This window comes from Dicentrarchus labrax, unplaced genomic scaffold (assembly GCF_905237075.1).
Source record: "Dicentrarchus labrax unplaced genomic scaffold, dlabrax2021, whole genome shotgun sequence".
NCBI classification, from domain to species: Eukaryota; Metazoa; Chordata; class Actinopteri; family Moronidae; genus Dicentrarchus; species Dicentrarchus labrax.
Window position 1 is genome coordinate 4,844,016 of NW_026136707.1, and position 18,423 is coordinate 4,862,438.

Below are 18,423 nucleotides of genomic sequence, written 5' to 3' on the forward strand. Positions count from 1 at the left end.
CACCCAAACATTTTATAACTCTATAAACATTACTGGTGATAATCATTTTATTTTTAATGTTTATGATAAAGGATTAGATACCAATTAAAAACATTTTTAACTTTTATTACATTTTACAAAAAACAATCGTTTACATGTATTGTTTCTAATTTTATCTTTAAAATGTAATCTTTATACAATATTAAAACTCACAGTTGCCATGTCAAAAAATTCTTCAACCTTATTTTTATCTTAGTTTGGGTATCTCTAATATCAAAGTTGCATCCACAATAGTGATTGTTGATCCACACAGTGTCTGTGACTGCTCGGTGTGTTTAATAATGTACATTCATCGTGTTGTGTGGGTCGGTTCTTCTCTTTACTGAAAGTATCCCAAAAGCTCAATCAGTACACCTAAAACATCTACAAACACCAACACTTTAAGTTAACCTTAGTATCATCTATGCTCATAGTTTTGGTTTTATCTGCTATAATTTTGAGATATCCAGACATCCCAGTATGACTGAAGTGAACAAAATTTCATCAGAGAAAAATTACAACTGAATGCATTTCCGTGGTTTTAGTCAAGCAAGTTTATTAAAAAAAAACAAAAAAAACACAGATTGGAAAATAAAATGTCAGTGTCCTTGATACAAATCAGTTTTGATTACTCTCAGCATGTGTACTGTTTGTAAAAGCATACATTATTATTAGTATTACAATGACGTGCAGGTAATTCATAGTCATGCATCCATGTGTTAAGTTTAAATGATTTTAAGCACCAGGACTGGTCAGGAGCACGACCTTCAACAGTGGCCGCTGATCTTCAACATCTTCGCTACCCTGTTTGGACAGGAAAGAAGTTTAATGAACTTTAATAAAGCAAAAACAGGATAAAGTTGAGAATTCTACACGTGTCTCTTTACTGAATTTAACACTGCAAGTATAGCAAGCTACTACTTTTATCCTCACAGCAGTAACAATTCATGTTATTCCTAATGCTACTACTGTTGCTACTCCAACTGCTTTCACTGCTCGTACTACTAATACTTTGCTTCATGAACCAGTTGTCCTCTAATTCATGTGTACATTGGGCTCTTTTTGGTTCATACCTCTTCCTTTTTCGTTTCACTGGTCAAAGCCCTGATGCCCAGAATAGCAAACCTAATGCTGACACACAGCTGAAGAGCAGCCATTGCAATCAGTGTGGAGTCCATGGATGTTAACAATTTCTGATGGATGAGAAATGAAAAAACATTTTTAATTTAATTTAGTTACTTTAAACTAATATTTGAACAAAAACTTGCAATTCAGTGTAGATTCTTGTGTGTCAAAGTAGTTTCAAATCAAAAAGTTAGACAACTGACTCCACGCCATATACTGTCTGATAATAATTGTGTTTTCCAGTCCAGCTTTAGGAGTATGATCACCTGGGCTAAGAGCGCCAGATTTCTGCAGTTGTCAGCATGATCAGCATTGTTTCTGCTGCGGTCACAAATCCAGAGGAGAGAGGAACCTGTCAGGTCTATGGCATACAGCACAATGCCAGTAATGGCGAAGATAGCTCCAACAATGTTCATAAACACAGTGAAGCCCACCTGAGAGGAAAGATCCCATCAGTTAAAAGTCCTAAGATAGAAGACATGTTATCATATTTACAGTACAATGCAATTTCCTTTAGTTAGTCAGTGCAGTTTGTTGTACTCTACTTACCAAGCAGGATGAAGGGAACTGTCCAGCCAGAATTGACATGATTCCAGTTACAATAAACTGATGAGAGGTCAGCAGAGAGTTCATATTAGTGACAATAATGCAGAAACTGTTGTATTTGTTTATCATATTATCAGGAATTATGTTTGCTCTCTTGTGTCCCTCAACAATATGATCCTCTCACAAAAATTTGAATCTGTGTGGACCTCGCTGCATGTGTAAAAGTTTTGGCAGCACAACTGTAACATAACACAGCTATTAAACAAGAGCTATTACAATTACAATATTACAGCATATATGCTCTCATGGTAAATACAACAATTTTATTTTACCACAGCACCCAGCCAGTAAGCAGCTCCCAAGCTGGTCAAATCCCCAGGATATGTGCTTGTTCGTCCTGGCCCAAGTCCAATGTTGAACAGGCCCACCATGATCTGTATAGTCTGTAAAAGATTCAAAACAATCAAATCTCATCGTCTATACTGAACATTGTAAGACCACAAGTTAATATCTGTATGTGAGTACATTTATTTAAACTCCTCTTACCCCAATAGCAGTAGTGGCGCTAGTCTGCATGGGACCTTGGAACAACAAGAAGCATGGACTGTGGCAAAGCGCCTTCAGGATTAGGCACAGTGGTAGAAACATGCTCTTACGGTCAGCTGCCACAGAGATGACGGTCACTCCCTTTTCTTGGATGACAGGTTTGGGCATCTTCACACACCTGAAACATAAAATGGGATATTTTTCTTCTGGTTCAGCAGTGTGTCTCCTCTCCTCTTGACCAAGGCTGTCTTCTTGAATGATACTTTTGACTTGAGGTTGAAGCTCTTAAGTTGCTCATTTTATTTTTTTGTTTGAGAGAGAGCGAGAGAGAGGGTTAGTGTTTGTAGGACAATGGGTCAGTGTATGAATGTGTTAAAGCCTCAGCAGCTGGCAAAGTAAATAGTCACTGGTATCGACCAACAACCCTATCAAATACAAATATGCAGATGTATTACGGTTGTGGTTGTGCTATAAGGCAGAAAGATTATGCCTATTGTCCCTTGCTTGAAGTTCTTTATTCAGTAACTCTCAAATATGCTGCAGAGCTTAGCTGCCAAAATAAAAGCATTGTTTGTTTCAGTTTTATACCTGCCTTTTCTCTGGGGGGCTGCCTCAGTTACATTAAATAGTATTTATTTTAAGTATTTTTCACATAGTCATATGGTGTACTTTAATGACATTAAAATTAAGTGCAATATGAATCTACTAAGCCTTTTGTAAAGATATACAAAAAAATGTTGTGTAGTTTTTGTAATGGTCACTATCTCAGAAAATTCTGAAAGTTTCATCGTTGCTTACTAGTATTTTTAATCTAAAACATTTTCCCACTCCCCTCTCTTACACAGACAACACAAAAAACAATACATTATTTATTTTTAGTAAACTTTACCATTAGAAAATATCCACAACACCCACTTTTGAGCTCACTCAACATGTTGTCTCCTTATAAAGTTCACACTAGAACAGATGAGAACTCACCTGTTATTGATTCGATGCTGCAATTGCTAGTGTGCTTCCTCTGCCAGCAGCCTCAGTTCCTTTCGCAAAAGCTAAAATTTTACTTCCTGTAAGACCGTTTTGTGTCAGAATAAAAGCCCACAAAAAGCAAGTAATCAGTGGTGTGGGGAGCAGGTGTCAGACAATATTGTTGGAGAAGCATTAAAGGTAATACAGAGCAGTGGAATAGTTATAATCTATATTGTTATATTTAGGGATGCACGGTATGGATTTATTTCAGAAGATACGATAACCGATAATTACCTGCTTCTCACGGCCAATACCAATAAGATAACCAATAATTTCATATTTTAAGTTCATAACATGTAGTTTCTGAGATGAAGTGAGCAAAGATGGATGATTTATTATTCCATATCCCTGTCCAAACCAAATCTAACTGACGTCACTATTGTTAACACAACACCAGCAACAACAACACACAAAAAACTGTTGTGATTCTTCAAACGTTCATTTTTTTGTTTTTAAAGTTCATTAGAAAAACTTCACAAACTTAATTTGGCCTTCATAGAACACAAAGGCTAGCACACGAAAATACATTATTATTATTATTAGAATGGACCTATAATTTAATCATAATAATTCATAATAATATATCATATGCATTATCAGCTGATCATTTATCTGCCCCAATAATTATTATTATCCAATAGCATTACATAGCAGAGGCCAGTCAGACATCACTGCATACACTTCAACATCATCTTCAACATATTTGGCTGCAGTCATAGACACTGTGACATTTGGTCCTTGTAAAGATCAAATTTGCTAACACAGCAGCTATTCTATTTGTATTCATTCACTCACCAATCAGCATGTTAACCCCAATCATGTGCAGAGAAGGAACATCAGCCCAGGCGGAGTCATTAAAGGTTTTTCATTTTGGATTCACTGTTTATTATTAAGCAGACTTTCAGAATTAAAGTCAGAAGTACATTACATTTACATGAACAGGCTGATGTGCAATTTACCAAAGAGCAAACAGGAAATTCCCAGCCAGAATACATATGACACCAGACACAAAAACCTGAGGTTGATGATGACAATAACAAGTGCCGGTGAGTGCTCAGCCAGAGAAATATGAACAGTAGGTGGAGTAGGACCCACAATGCAAAGTGTTATGTAGCCATGACAACTGCTCGGAAGGTCAGATTCTTCTTCATCAGTCGTAAAAAAAAAAAAAAAAAAGATCAACACTGCACTTATGAGGCAGATCAGAAAGTCATTTTGAAATGTTAAGTTTGAGTTCATATTTTTAATCAACCCCTTCCACATTTCCATTAGTAATTGAAAATGTAGTGAAGGTCATTCAAAACTGTACTTCAGCACTTGAATAAGTGTACTTAGTTATTTCCACCACTGGTTAAGACTTATTATTGCCATTAAAGTGACTCAGGACTAACAGCACATATTAATTCTATTTCAGGTATGTAACAGGATGATACTCAGCATCAGCAATTTAGTGCAGAACAAATACATTATTATTAATAAGTGCAAATGTTTCTTTAAGCAACCCCTGTAGGAAAAGACCAGAAGATTGCACCGGATAATTTGTGTAAATAACTGCATACAGTCAAGTGTGAATGCACATGATTACAGCAGTGTATTATATTAAAGCAGAGATTTTCATTTAGACTGCAGGGTTACTGGTGACTTCCTCCAGCAGTGCTTTGTAGTTTTCTGGGTCATCAGTGCTCTAAAAGAGAAAAATAATGCCAAGAATGAACGTAAAAAGGTGCAGATATATTAAAATCTGGAAGAATAGCACATACGCACATACACTTATGAAGTGAACTGTTTCCTGGAGGAATACATCCATGTTTTCCTCTATTTGATTTAAGCTCATTCTAAATTTCAGGATCCCCCAAAAAAGTAACGAAATCATCAACCGGCACTTTCCAAAATGTCTAACTATTTTAATCCTATCTCTAATTGATCTGCACTGTAACTGGCATAAACCAGCATTGACTTCCTGTTCTGACTGACGTGGAAATAAGGAGATAATTTAAAGTTAGAAGTGAGATTACCATAGGTTCATTACATAAACATTCAAACAAGAAGCAGCATGAAATTAAAAATAGAGTGTTTGTATTCAGTCTACCTTTCCTGGGTTGACTGAATGATTCTGCAGACTCTACCTTGTTTTCTTTCTTCTCACTGCTCCTCAGAGCCTTGATCCCCAAGACAACAGAGCTGAAGGTGACACAGAGCTCCAGGACCGACAGAACAATCAGCACAGCATTGATGCTCCTCAGAAGCATCTGGTGGGTCACAAAAAAGTGTTTACTTTAAAATCTTCAAACGCATTTGTTTGTTTCATTAGATTTATTTAAAATAATATATTTTGTTCTTACGTAACCCATTTCCTTCAAATTAACCTTGTTTCTAATTGGCTAATTTTGAGAGGTTCTTCATAATCAATGGATGGTAAATTTTGAGACAGTATCTGTAAAATACTTAAAGCCCGCCATCTTCCACTAATCAGTTACACCACTTATATGTTGACTGCTGAGATGATATTTTCCACACTTACCAGAGTCAGTGCTTCGCCCTCCAAGCATTTCTCCTTTATGAGGTCATCACGAAGATCTGGAGCTTGCGTATAGGATCCGTAATAACGATTATAACACGACAACCGTATGTGTATGTGTGCTATATTGATGCTGTAGCGTACGATGGCTGTGATGGCAAAACCAACTCCGGCTAGATTCAGAATCACATTGAGGATTACCTAAAATACAAGACATGTCAGTTTGTGTACAACCAAACACAAAATCACACCAGGCAATAAACAGCATAAAGTACATTCTTTATGGCAAAACACTGAACCTATTTTCTATCCTCTTCAATGAAAATACGTGTTATATACATGTCAGACAGTGTGTGTGTGTGTGTGTGTGTGTGTGTGTGTATATTGTTGAACTAAACTAAAACAAGAATAACAAATGACAATGCCATGAAATATAACATGAGGATGTTGTAAAGCTGAACTCACCAGACATGGACTGGGATACTTCTCAGACAAAATGCTCATGACACCAAATAACATGAACTAGAGAAAAGACAAAAATCATCAAGACACTTTACTGGTTCACCCAAATTATTCACAATATTTTCACATTCTCATTTCAATTTTCACTTGCATTTACAAGTGAAATATTTGCAGATAAGAAAGGATGCAATCTTGATGTGCTTTATTTTAGCTGATACCAATTAATTAAAATTAGCTTGGATTAGACCTGATACCAGTCCTTTGGATGTTCTTGGGAACTCTCTAGACACTTAAAAGTGAACTCATTGAGTATCTAGACAGTCTCTTATGAGAATAACTGTGTGACAGATTTACAGTCCCAATAAAGATGTATTTGCAAGGAAAAAGAACATTAAAATAACAAATATATCATTAGCTTGCTTACCAGTCCTCCTAACCAATAAGGATAGCTACGGTCCGTTCTCCACCACAAACCACCATCACTGGTACTGAGTATCACTCCAAGGCCGATGTTGAGCAATCCAACCATAATATGAAGAGCCTGTGGAGGAGGAAACACAGTATAAACAACAAATACATGTACAGTATAAATGCAGGTGACAGTTACAGTGAAGTTAACTGTGGTACAGAAAATTATATAGGACCACTATATAGTTTCATGGTGATTTCTAACTGTAACTTTCCTAAACATGAACATTACCTGAAGGCAGGTACAGAGCAGTGACCTCTCCTAGAGTGTCACAGAGCAACTTCAAACGTATGGTCGTAACTCACCCCCAGCACTGACTGAGACATTCTCTGGATCTTCCTCAAGTGCTGAGACACAGAGCAGCACACGGGGCTGTAGCAAAGGCCCTTCAGGATTTGGCACAGTGGAGGACAAGTGCTTCGGGGGTCAGAGGTCAAAGTGAGCACAGTGGTCCCATCATTCTTGGCAATGGTCACAGACATCCTGCCTGCTCTTTTGGACTGAAAAAGATAAGAGAGTATATCAACTTTAAATATGCTTTATCATGTTACTGTTGCTGTTTTTTTAAACCTTAAACTACCATAAACTAACCTTTGCACTCCATAAATTATGCACACAAAGACCAGTTTAGCCAGCATGAGGAGTGCTGCACTGCCTGTGGAAAAAGGTATACAATGTCTGGTGGCTCTGCGGGAGCTTCCGAAGCTCATCAGGGTTATCAGAGGCGACAGATGATATATAAGACAATAAAGAACTTGAATTTGAATTCAGGTGCAGGGCTGCTCCAAACGCTTCAGAGCACTCAGTGAGGAAGTTATGCGCCATCTTGGATTTGAACAAAAATCACCCACATTTCATCGGAATAAGTATTGTTTTTTGTTTGTTTTAGAGCTGCCTGACCCACTTTTTTTCTCCTGATAAGTTGCCAGGAAGTTCACCTATCCTCCAGTGAAGTTAAACTTGAAACATTGTGAAAGCCTCAGGGTTGGCCTTATCTTGTTCTTCCTTGTTGGCCGTGTTTATTCCCTGTGTTACAGGAAGTTGGAGCTGAGACACACACCTGTAAGCTGGGCTCTGGCAGACCCACATTGCATTGTTTAATAAAAAAAACATTTATGCATAATTTACAGACTATATATGGTCTCCTCCTTTTGTCACATACTTTCAAACCAGGTTCTGAGCACTAAATGGCTTAAATGGATGCGTTCACTTAAATGTAGGTAGCAGGGAAGGACCATGTATAATAGGAATTGGCTAGAGTTTAATTAAGCATCAATAGGTTACCAGTATAATATGAATAAAGCAGACTTACCTCTTTGTGTCTGTTAGAGTAGAAGCAAAAGCTTGACAAATGTACTCCACTCAACAAAACCTGGCTGGCTGACTGTATGTTTATTGCACAGTTGTTTGGCGTAGGAGAACAGGAACTAGTGTCCACTTATTCCCAGAAGTACCTCCCCTCTATTGGGAAGCAATAAAGAAACTTAACCCTTGCATTCAGTTAAAGAAAAAGATCTGTGAATATTCTGCTTTGATTTTTATTTATATGCTATGCTTACACCCTAAATCAAAGAAATGTGTCATGGGCGTGTAGGTTCATGGCCAGAGATTTGGAGGTCCACAAAATATTCAATATATTTACAAGTATTATTTTTATATTCAATATTTGATACAAGAAAACAAACCTCTCCAAACTCAACCATTTACATATACATAGGCACATATATGTAATAGATATGTTATAAGAAAGAAAGACAACCAGAGGGGTGGGGCACACCCGACAAATAGGTCCTTATTTGCAGATATTTGTAACTTTCATTAGGGGAACCCGTCATAAGCGCCAGACAAACCAACCCCTGTCCAACCCCTATAATGCCTATTGGCAGTGGTGTAACTACTACATGTATATGATGGCACAAGCCCCTTCTGCTGCTACGACTACTGCTAAGCCTGACATATTACCCACTATATATTCCTTATCCCTACAACCCTCCAGCAGGACAACCGATGCCAGGACTCCCTGAAAATTCCCAAGTTTACTACTACACACGTCCGAGCAGTACCTGAGCAGAGGACGCAGAGTGCAATCAGTCAATTCATGAAATCCCCAGAACTGTACAGTTGTTCCAAGGGCTAGGCTACCTCATCTTTCCTGAAAAGAGCTGGACTCAAGGTTAAAATTACATACATTTTATATACATGCCTCTATACAGTATAAGACAACTTAGTTGTTACTTTTTTGTTGTTGTTTCTCCACACTTCCCTCACTCTAGAACAGGTTGATCTTTATTTCAGTGCCTACATCCAGGAGAGCTTTTCTGATCAGTTTCACACAAAAAAAGTCATTTATTTTATTTTGACAAACGTTCTTCCCATGTCTATGAACTGATGTTTTGATCCTGTATTTCCTTTACATTCATGTTCAGAGTAATTTTAAACTGATGCATAAAAAGACTAATTGGTGTTTAAAATTTCACCAGAATGCAGGAAATTAAGTGTCACAGTTTGAGTGACACTCAAAATCTCATGGGGGAAGACCCCCCACTTAATTCGTGTCCCCCATGGAATGAGGCCGCTGCTAAAGTGTCCCATATTTTTCCACGTTGAAGGTGGAAACCTTATCTCACTAAAATTATTTATAGAGGCAGTTTCCAGGACATCCAAACATACTGACTCTAAGGCACATTACCCGATAGAAAATCATAGTAAACCAGAACAATTTTATAAAAACATGAACAAAGAATGAAATGGCCAGCAGCATATATAATATAGTTCAGAATATTACCAAGTACAAATTTTTTAAAGTAAAAGTTGATGGAAAAGACCAAACGTTTAGCAGAGACTATACCGTATAATGCATTATGTGTTATAGTTGTAGTATAGACAAAAGAGTCAATGGTGTAAATGCACATGATTAGAGAAACATATTACAGTGAAGCTTTTTCATTTTCATTTAAGCTGTAGGGTTACTGGTAACTTCCTCCAGTAGTGGTTTGTAGATCTCTGGGTCATCAGTACTCTAGAAGAAAGAAATAATATCAGAGAAGCGCAGAAAGGTGCAGATATATTCAAATCTTGAAGACTGGCACATCATTTGTCTATGCAAAGATTTTTCAAAGGAATAGTTCAACATTTTGGAGAGCACAGGATGAGAACAGGAATTCCACTCTTGTGCTTGCACAGTAAATGTAAAGCTGCAGCCAACTGGTGATTAGCTTAGCATAAAGACTTAAAACAGGGAGTAACAGCTAGTGAATGAATGATTCTGCAGACTCTACCTTGTTTTCTTTCTTCTCACTGCTCCTCAGAGCCTTGATCCCCAACACAGCAGAGCTGATGGTGACACAGAGCTCCAGGACTGACAGGACAATCAGCACAGCATTGATGCTCCTCAGAAGCATCTGGTGGGTCACAAAAAGTGTTAACTTTAAAATCTTCAAACGCATTTGTTTGTTTCATTGTTAACTTTAAACATGTGTTCGTTTTATGGAGCGAAGCCTGCGAGCTTGTTCTGGCAGTCAACTCGAGCTGCGCTGTCATACACATATGACATGCCTCACACTCCATAATCACTAACCAAGTGCATCCTTTCAAACTGGCGGTCTCATGAAGCTGCAACATTTCCCAGCTCTCCATCTGCTCTGTCAATGCTGCTGTTGCCCTGCATCCATATTGCTGCCTGCTGTGCTGTAAGCCCCACCACCATCCCAGCATCCACCTGTAGGCTCTGGCTAGGGGTTTAGGTATTTGCTCATCACTCCCCAATATCTCTATGTAAACATATCTGCGAGGAGTGATGAGGTCGGAGCCTAGACGGCAAATTCTAAATATGCTATACTGCTGTAATAAATATTTCAAATGTGAGTTGTCTGACTGAAACTTATTTATATGTATTATGGTAGGATTTGTTCTTACTTGACCTATTTCCTTCAAATTTCCTTTAAACCTTTTTTGTGAATTTCTACTTGACTTTTATTTTGGACTGTAACAAATTACACACTAACATTTTGTTAGCTTGGATGCATTTCTGATGTATGACGTTGTATCCATGCAGCAGCTCATACTGGTTTATAACTGGTGTATAATGCCTGTTCCAAAAAGAAAAAACTAATAATCACCATCCAGTAAATTGTCTTTGTGTCTATAGTCTATTGGGATTGATTATTACCAACACTGTGGCCCCCACAAGGGAGCACCAAATCTCCAGCTGCATTTACTCTTGATACAAACTGCTCTGTAGATAACTACTGAGGATGGTACATTTTTCAGACAATATCTGTAAAATGCTTAAAGACCTCAATCTTCCACTCATCAGTTATACAACTCTATTTTGACTAATGATAAGACATTTTCTACACTTACCAGAATCAGTGCTGTGGCCTCCAGGCATTTCTCTTTCATGAGGTCCTCACGAGGAGATGGAGTTCGGACATCATACTCTCTATCATAGTCTTCACACATCCACCACATCCATATGTTTCCTATGCTGATGCTGTAGAGTATGATGGCTGCGATGGCAAAACCAACTCCGACTAGATTCAGAATCACATTGAGGATGACCTACAATACAAGACTTGTCAGTTAATCAAACACAAAATCCTACCAGGCAATAAACAGCATAAAGTACTCATGGAATTTATCTCACTCTTTTACACTGATCAATCTATATTCCTGCAGTGGAAGCAGCTGGGTGGCTGGTATTCATTTTAAGACACCTCTTACTTACTGCCCAAGTGCTTTATAGCAAAACACTGAACATTTATCTGCCCTTGTCACTGAAAGTACATATTATATACTTGTCAGACAGTGTGGGTGTGTATATTGTTAAGAGATATGTGACGTTAGGCCTCTTCAGCCTGCTGCCGTCAGGGAGGAGACTGCGGAGTCTCCGGCCAAAAACCAGCAGGCTCAAAGACAGTTTCTTCCACCAGGCAGTCAGGAGATTCAACTCCCTCCCTACTCTACCGTCACTCCAACCTGTACCCACCCTCCCCCCTCTTACTTGTCTTTTCTATTTAGAGAAAACATTTTTTTTATTGCCTGTCTGCACCGTGGGTCCGAGAGGACGGAAATTTCATCTGTGCTGTATGTTGTGCATATAGCATATTTGACAAGAAAGCTGACTTGACTTGACTTGACAAATACAAAACTGCCCTGCATTTTATTTGTCTTGAAATAAAACCAGAAATACAAATGACAATGCCATGAAATATAACATGAGGATGTTGTAAAGCTGAACTCACCAGACATGGACTGGGATACTTCTCAGACAAAATGCTCATGACACCAAATAACATGAACTAGAGAAAAGACAAAAAAAACTAAATCATCAAGAGAGTTAGTGAATTCAGACTCATACTGGCTCACCCAAATTATTCACAATATTTTCACATTCTCATTTCAGTTTTCACTTGCATGTACAAGTGAAACATTTGCAGATAAGAAAGTTCAGATAAGAAAGGATGCAATCTTGATGTGCTTTATTTTAGCCGATACCAATTAATTAAAATTAGCTTGGATCAGACCTGATACCAGTCCTTTGGATGTTCTTGGGAACTCTCTGGACACTTAAAAGAGAACTCATTGAGTATCTGAACAGTCTCTTATGAGAATAACTGTGTGACAGATTTACAGTCCCAATAAAGATGTATTTGTCTTCACTTGAGCTTTGGGATAGCATTGGGAGTTAACAGATGTACATTTTGCAAGGAAAAAGAACATTAAAAAGACAAATATATCAATAGCTTGCTTACCAGTCCTCCTGACCAATAAGGAAAGCAACATTCACGTATCCACCACAAGCCACCATCACTGGTAATGAGGATCACTCCAAGGCCGATGTTGAGCAATCCAACCATAATATGAAGAGCCTGTGGAGGAGGAAACACAGTATAAACAACAAATACATGTACAGTATAAATGCAGGTGACAGTTACAGTGAAGTTAACTGTGGTACAGAAAATACCATTATATATAGGACCACTATATATTTTCATGGTGTTTTTCTAACTGTAACTTTCCTAAACATGAACATCATCTGAAGGCAGGTACAGAGCAGTGACCTCTCCTAGAGTCTCACAGAGCAACTTCAAACGTATGGTCGTAACTCACCCCCAGCACTGACTGAGAAGTTCTCTGGATCCTCCTCAAGTGCTGAGACACAGAGCAGCACACAGGGCTGTAGCAAAGGCCCTTCAGGATTTGGCACAGTGGAGGACAAGTGCTTTGGGGGTCAGAGGTCAAAGTGAACACAGTGACCCCATCAGCCTTGGTCATGGTCATAGACATCTTGCCTGCTCTTGTGGACAGAAAGAGACAAAGAGTATATCAACTTTAAATCTACTTAATCAGGTCATGGTTGCGGTTTCTTTAAAGCAGCTTTAAGAATCTTTCTTGCTGTGTTTATTATGGCAGCCCCTGTGGACAAAAGTGGTTGTGTTTCCCAATCTCCCTGATTAAGTAACATATTTAATGGATATTTCGTATTATATTACGATAAAGGCATAACAATAACAAACCTAAAAAAAAAAAAAAATAAAAATAAATAAACTGGTTGGACATTAAAAGTGCAGGATGCAAATCATGATCATGGTGTGAAGCCTGTGCTCACAGTTTTCCTCCTGTTACTGTAAATAAAAAGATGTAACTGACAAGGTCTGCAAGCACTATAATGTTTATTTAATAATGAAGCTCAATGTTACCTAACTTTTCAGTCTCTCTGTCAACAAACAACCGACCTCCAGCTGAGAATAAACAGGAACAGCCTGTATCTCAACCTCAGGTGTAAGTACGCCATGGACCAGTGTGGAAAAAGAAGCAATTTGAGACATTTATACGGAAGAATAAGACTTGTTCTCGACCTACCAGGAGGAAAATGTGAAGTAGCAGAAACACGTCGGACTGTAGGAGATTTCTTTAAAGCCAATGCGACATGAAACTCCACGATAATAACGCCCTACGTCTGCTTTTCTCAGGGACTAGGGTGCAGCTCACTCTGCAGCTTTGTGCTCGCTGCTGCCACCGGTGGTCGAAAGCTGTCACTGCAGTATCTGTCACTGACTGTATAAGTTATTCTTGACATTGAAAGCAGCTCGACAGAGTAAAAAACAAAAAAGGAGCTAATAGCATTTGTTGCACAATATTGAAAAAAATTATGTGCGATCTTTTTCATATGGGTTGTATTGAATTTAAAAGAAATGCCCCCACATTTCTTTTCAGTAAATCCTGTTGTTTTTGCTCCTCTTACTGTTGTAAAACCTTTAGGTAAAGCCTAAACGCTGTCTGAAACCCACTTTTAAATTTGTGTTTGTTTGTTTCTATTTGTCAAAATGCTAAAAGGGGAGAATGTACTCTTTTTCCACATTTAGGTCATATTGGACCAGGTCCAGGTCAAAAACCAAGCAAGATATGTCAAATCTGGACTAGATTACCCCCGAGAGACCAGAGATTCTTTAAAACACAGTTTCATATCTGTGAAACCTTTATTCAAACATAGTGCAAATAAATAGCAATGTCACCAATTTACAGTGTTGACACCACATGGCCTTTTTTTGGATTCAAGTCCACGTCCCTCCATTTTATTTCCTGATTGCCATAGACATCTCTTCTTTCTCACTTCAAAACAACAGTAGAAAAGTTATTTTTACTTTTTGAAAAAACCTTGAAAACCTTGGCCAGTTGTTTAATTTACTCTTTCAATTCTTCTTTCAAAAAGAAATAACTGTTGCTGTTAATATTGTTCAGCTTCTCTCTCTGCTTCTGCCGTGTTTTGTTCCTCACTTCACAAATCCTGAACTGTGCCTCTGTTATCATCTTTCAGCCATTAGTGTGCTTGTTCTTCATTTTATCTAAATACTGTATGAAGACATTTCTCATGAAAAGATTCATGTCTATATGTCTTTGTCACAGTTATCAACATTTTATTGAAAAATCCTTTATTTTCATCTCGTTTTTCTATCCACCAACATCTGCCATCATTTCAGACCCGTTTCCTGCCCACCAGTTGTGGTGACCTGGTCCAATGTGGTCTCGATGTGGGAAAAAAACAGGACCGTATACATAATAAGGACTGAATCGAAAATAGAATAAAGACTTACCGTATGTGTATGTTAAAGTAGAATCAAAACCTGGGTTAAATATAATATTACAATATTATACTGGGTTAAATCTGTCTGTCTGTACGTTCTTTGTACAAACAACACTTTGTTCCTCTCTCTGCCTTGTTCCCAGAAGTACCCACCCACCCCAAATATGGAAGCTTTAAACAAACTTAACCCTTTGCTGATCATGCAACTAAGAACAAAGATACTTGTGAATACTTTGCTTTGTTTTTATTAATTTATGTTATTCTTACAGCCTAAAACAAAGAAAAGGTAGCAGTGACATGGCCGTAGCAAGTCCAAAACTTGATATTTATTTTTTAAATGTATGTATTTCTATCATATCTATGATATCTATTCACCAAATTATCTAAAGCTACACATCTGGATGAGGTCTTGAATGCTTCCAAAACTTATGATAGTGACAGTAATCTGATTACCACTCTCTAATAAGGAATACTTCACAAAGGGTTTATAAGTTTAGTAAAATGGCTTTATTAATAGTCAATAAGACATTCTTTATGTAATTTACTAATTGATAATTCTGATTTATTTCAACCTGGGTCTTAATTTCCTGGCTTTTCTAATCTATTTCTATTGGCTGTATCAATACAAGTTCATTTCTGAGATCTGGGAACGGAAGAACAAAAACACTTTATTTGGCACTAAAACCAAAAGTGAGCAGACCTGAAATGTCAATAACAACTCCTAATTCTACAATTAAGGTAGAGCAGGTCAAAGTGAACTGTGATGGATCATTTGCACGGTGTTTTATCTTTTATCAAGTCAACATTTAACTATTGCAGTGATTTGGCAACCTCAGCATAACAAACATAGCATACATAACTGAACCATAACATAATCACATAACGTTTGTGACTATATATAACAAAAATGATCTTGCTTACCAAAGCACCAAACCAAAGAGAATATTGGTACTTCGACAACAGCCAAGAGCTGCCATTGTTATTAATTAATATGTTCCCGAGGTAGAAGTTGATAACCCCAACCATAATCTGTGTAGCCTGTGAATCCAAAAACATAATTTAAACAAACAGCAAACACTTAAAAAAAACAGTTAATGGGTGTCACAGCCGACTAACTGAAGACATTTTCATGCACCACATGAAACCTTTACTCATAGTCATAGATAGTCATGCACTGACTCCCAGTGCTGACTGAGAGGTACCCTGGACCCTCCTCAGGTCCTGAGACACAGAGCAGCACAGTGGGTTGTTGCAAAGGTCCTTGAAGAGAGGAGGCCAAACGCTTTCGGGGTCAGAGGTCACACTGACCATAGTGAGCCCATCAACCTTGGTCATGGTCACTGACATCCTGCCAACTTGTGCAGGCTGAAAACAGAATAAGAATACAATGACTAAAAATTCACGTTGCCATCACTAAAGTCATGCTGCCAGTGGGCCAGTTTACTGAATTTAATGTATTAACTTTTGATAATGAAGGTACAGTTTTCTAATTAAATTCATATTTTTTTGACTTGAGTAACATTACAATACATGTCTTCACTTGTACAAAAGTCATACATGTTTTGTTACTTTTACGGAAGTGAAAGATCTTAATACTTTCAGCTGACTTTTACTGATAAGATCTTGCATATCAGCTTTTTTTATCTGGTAAATACGTTTCTGAAATTGACAAATATTAAAAAATGCCTCTCATCTAGATAACCAAATGTTATCATTAACAGCTGAAACTTTCGGTAAGTTGATAAGACTAGAAGATAAAAATGAGCACAATACCTATTTGTTTCTGCAAGCAGCTGTTTTACCTTATCCACCTGGCAAAAATATCCTATTATTTAGGTTTCAAAATACCTGTATCATGTCATAAATATAAACAAAATAAAAGATTATAAATGCTGAACGTAAGACTGCAGTTTAAAATGGCATTATGGACTCATCGTACACAGTACAAGTTTTCCCTGTGTGGTGTATATCCGTGGCTGCCAGAAGTTGGTCTGTGGATGACTGAAAAAGGAAAGGTCCGCCACTCTTCTTGCTTTGATTAAGGATTGTATTAAACAAAAACAAGTGAGTGTGTCAGATGCATCTTCTGGCCGAATTCCTCTCTTTCCTCCAGTCCGGCACTTATATAGTCGGATGTAAACATTCTGTAGGTTATAAAACTAAAGAGATTTCCCTCTTTACTTGCTCTGCTCCCAGCTGTCACTATATCTCCCTACATACGAAAACAGACATGAACATAAAGCAGATGATTCTTACATTCCAGCATTTCCTAATATGGAGTTTCCCTGTACAACAAATGAGTGTGAAGCACTGGATACCATCAAGGGAACAGATGAGTTCTTCACACAGACAGAGAGAGAAGTTCAATGTATGTATTATCAGGAGAAAATATACCTCACTCTGCAAGGTGTGAATTTAGGCCACGAAAAGCATTTCCTGCTCCGTCTCTCTGTTTCTCTTGCTAAAATGTAAAATGACTAAGCCCCAAGACTTACGGTAGCTCTAGACCCACTGCTAATGCCTTGGAGAATATAGCCTGAGATATTTAATGTCATAATAAATGAAGCAAAATGACGAAATTAGCTTTGGAAAAATTAACACGTTTACTAATTTACCTTTTTAAGATATACTTTTATTAATCCCCCATAGGAGAAAATTCTTATTTGCTCTACTAACAAACTCTTTGAAGGATCTACATCTGACAGACCAGTTTCAGAAGTTGAAATCCTCTTTAAATCGTGCTTGAAACATCCTAAACAGCTAAATAAGCATTTGGAGAAAAAAACTGCCCATGATCCCTGACGTGAAATCTTTTTACCAATACAAACACACTTTTTCAACTCAACTTAAAACATTTTTATACTATAAAATAAAAAATATATGAATAATATTAGAACTTAAATGCTTTTACCTGTTTCTGATGGTTTGGCTGCACAGGTTGAGCTTCACCTAAAACTGTTATGGAATATATTGTACAGTTCGTAATATTTAGAAGAGGAGGAGTTACAATTGCCAGTGTAGTACTTCCCCTCATCCTGAAGCAGAAGCTTAACCCTTACCTGAAAAAGTCTTGTTTGATTTTTATTTAAATTCTTACATTTTAAGAACAAGTAAATGTAAAGGACAATCTTCTCTGTTGAGGGGGCTGTGAAATGTTTCAAACGCTGGTTTCTGACGTATTTTTGATTACAAACATGCAAGATTAAACATATCAGTAAACATAAGATATAGGTTTTAGTGGTAGATGGCTCAGCTGTTAAAGTGATGGTGCTGTATTGTTTCTGCTTATTTCCATCACATATCTACTTATTTAAGGGAACAGATTGTAAGGTTTTATTTTTGTTGTTTAAAAGACAACAACTGCAGTTACAGTGATTAATATTTTCTCTTTGTTGAAAGACCTAGCTGATCAACTTTAAAATAACTTCCGATAATTTATTGAAACATTCATCAGATGTCGAGTAAGCTTCTGTAATAAGATTGATATCTTTAAAGTTATTATGATACCATAACTGATATGTTTTTATTATATTTACACAGTAGTATAACGTAACTATATACATGTATCTAACACTGTACTTGAGTACAGTATTGAGATACTTGGATACTTTGCTTGTATTTGCATTT

The 18,423-nt window shown here is 37.4% G+C and overlaps 2 protein-coding genes across 12 annotated transcripts; both read right to left on the bottom strand.

Annotated features, from left to right (window-relative positions):
* Nucleotides 1–563: 563 nt before the first annotated feature.
* On the bottom strand, nt 564–3,297 carry LOC127367003 (membrane-spanning 4-domains subfamily A member 15-like). The gene is made up of 7 exons (XM_051406508.1): nt 3,214–3,297; nt 2,236–2,413; nt 2,022–2,132; nt 1,693–1,749; nt 1,410–1,577; nt 1,092–1,211; nt 564–822 (listed from the first exon to the last, which is right to left on the bottom strand). Exons 2-7 carry the CDS (start codon nt 2,401–2,403, stop codon nt 754–756), a joined length of 693 nt encoding a protein of 230 aa, XP_051262468.1. The 5' UTR covers nt 2,404–2,413; nt 3,214–3,297; the 3' UTR covers nt 564–753.
* An 825-nt stretch (nt 3,298–4,122) lies between these two features.
* LOC127366884 (membrane-spanning 4-domains subfamily A member 8-like) lies at nt 4,123–14,968 on the bottom strand. 11 transcript variants are annotated; one of them, XM_051406286.1, is made up of 7 exons: nt 14,807–14,968; nt 12,822–13,008; nt 6,666–6,782; nt 6,245–6,301; nt 5,783–5,980; nt 5,388–5,510; nt 4,123–4,945 (listed from the first exon to the last, which is right to left on the bottom strand). In XM_051406286.1, exons 2-7 carry the CDS (start codon nt 12,996–12,998, stop codon nt 4,880–4,882), a joined length of 738 nt encoding a protein of 245 aa, XP_051262246.1. In that variant the 5' UTR covers nt 12,999–13,008; nt 14,807–14,968; the 3' UTR covers nt 4,123–4,879. The 11 variants fall into 11 exon arrangements, with proteins under 11 accessions (XP_051262246.1, XP_051262247.1, XP_051262245.1 ...); XM_051406287.1 differs by lacking the exon at nt 6,666–6,782 and adding an exon at nt 12,464–12,580; XM_051406285.1 differs by lacking the exons at nt 6,245–6,301; nt 6,666–6,782 and adding exons at nt 11,954–12,010; nt 12,464–12,580.
* Between the last annotated feature and the right edge of the window lie 3,455 nt (nt 14,969–18,423).

Bases quoted from the DNA above. Each gene is read 5' to 3' on its own strand.
- LOC127367003 (XM_051406508.1), bottom strand. From the start codon at position 2,403: ATGCCCAAACCTGTCATCCAAGAAAAGGGAGTGACCGTCATCTCTGTG. The intron at 1,750-2,021 runs GTAAAATAAAAT...ACCTCTCATCAG, and splicing joins CTTACTGGCTGGGTGCTGTG to TTTATTGTAACTGGAATCAT. The intron at 1,212-1,409 runs GTGATCATACTC...CTCATCCATCAG, and splicing joins ATCTGGCGCTCTTAGCCCAG to AAATTGTTAACATCCATGGA.
- LOC127366884 (XM_051406286.1), bottom strand. From the start codon at position 12,998: ATGTCTATGACCATGACCAAGGCTGATGGGGTCACTGTGTTCACTTTG. The intron at 6,783-12,821 runs GTGAGTTACGAC...CCTCCTCCACAG, and splicing joins CTTCTCAGTCAGTGCTGGGG to GCTCTTCATATTATGGTTGG. The intron at 4,946-5,387 runs GTAGAGTCTGCA...TTTCTCTTTTAG, and splicing joins GTGAGAAGAAAGAAAACAAG to AGCACTGATGACCCAGAAAA.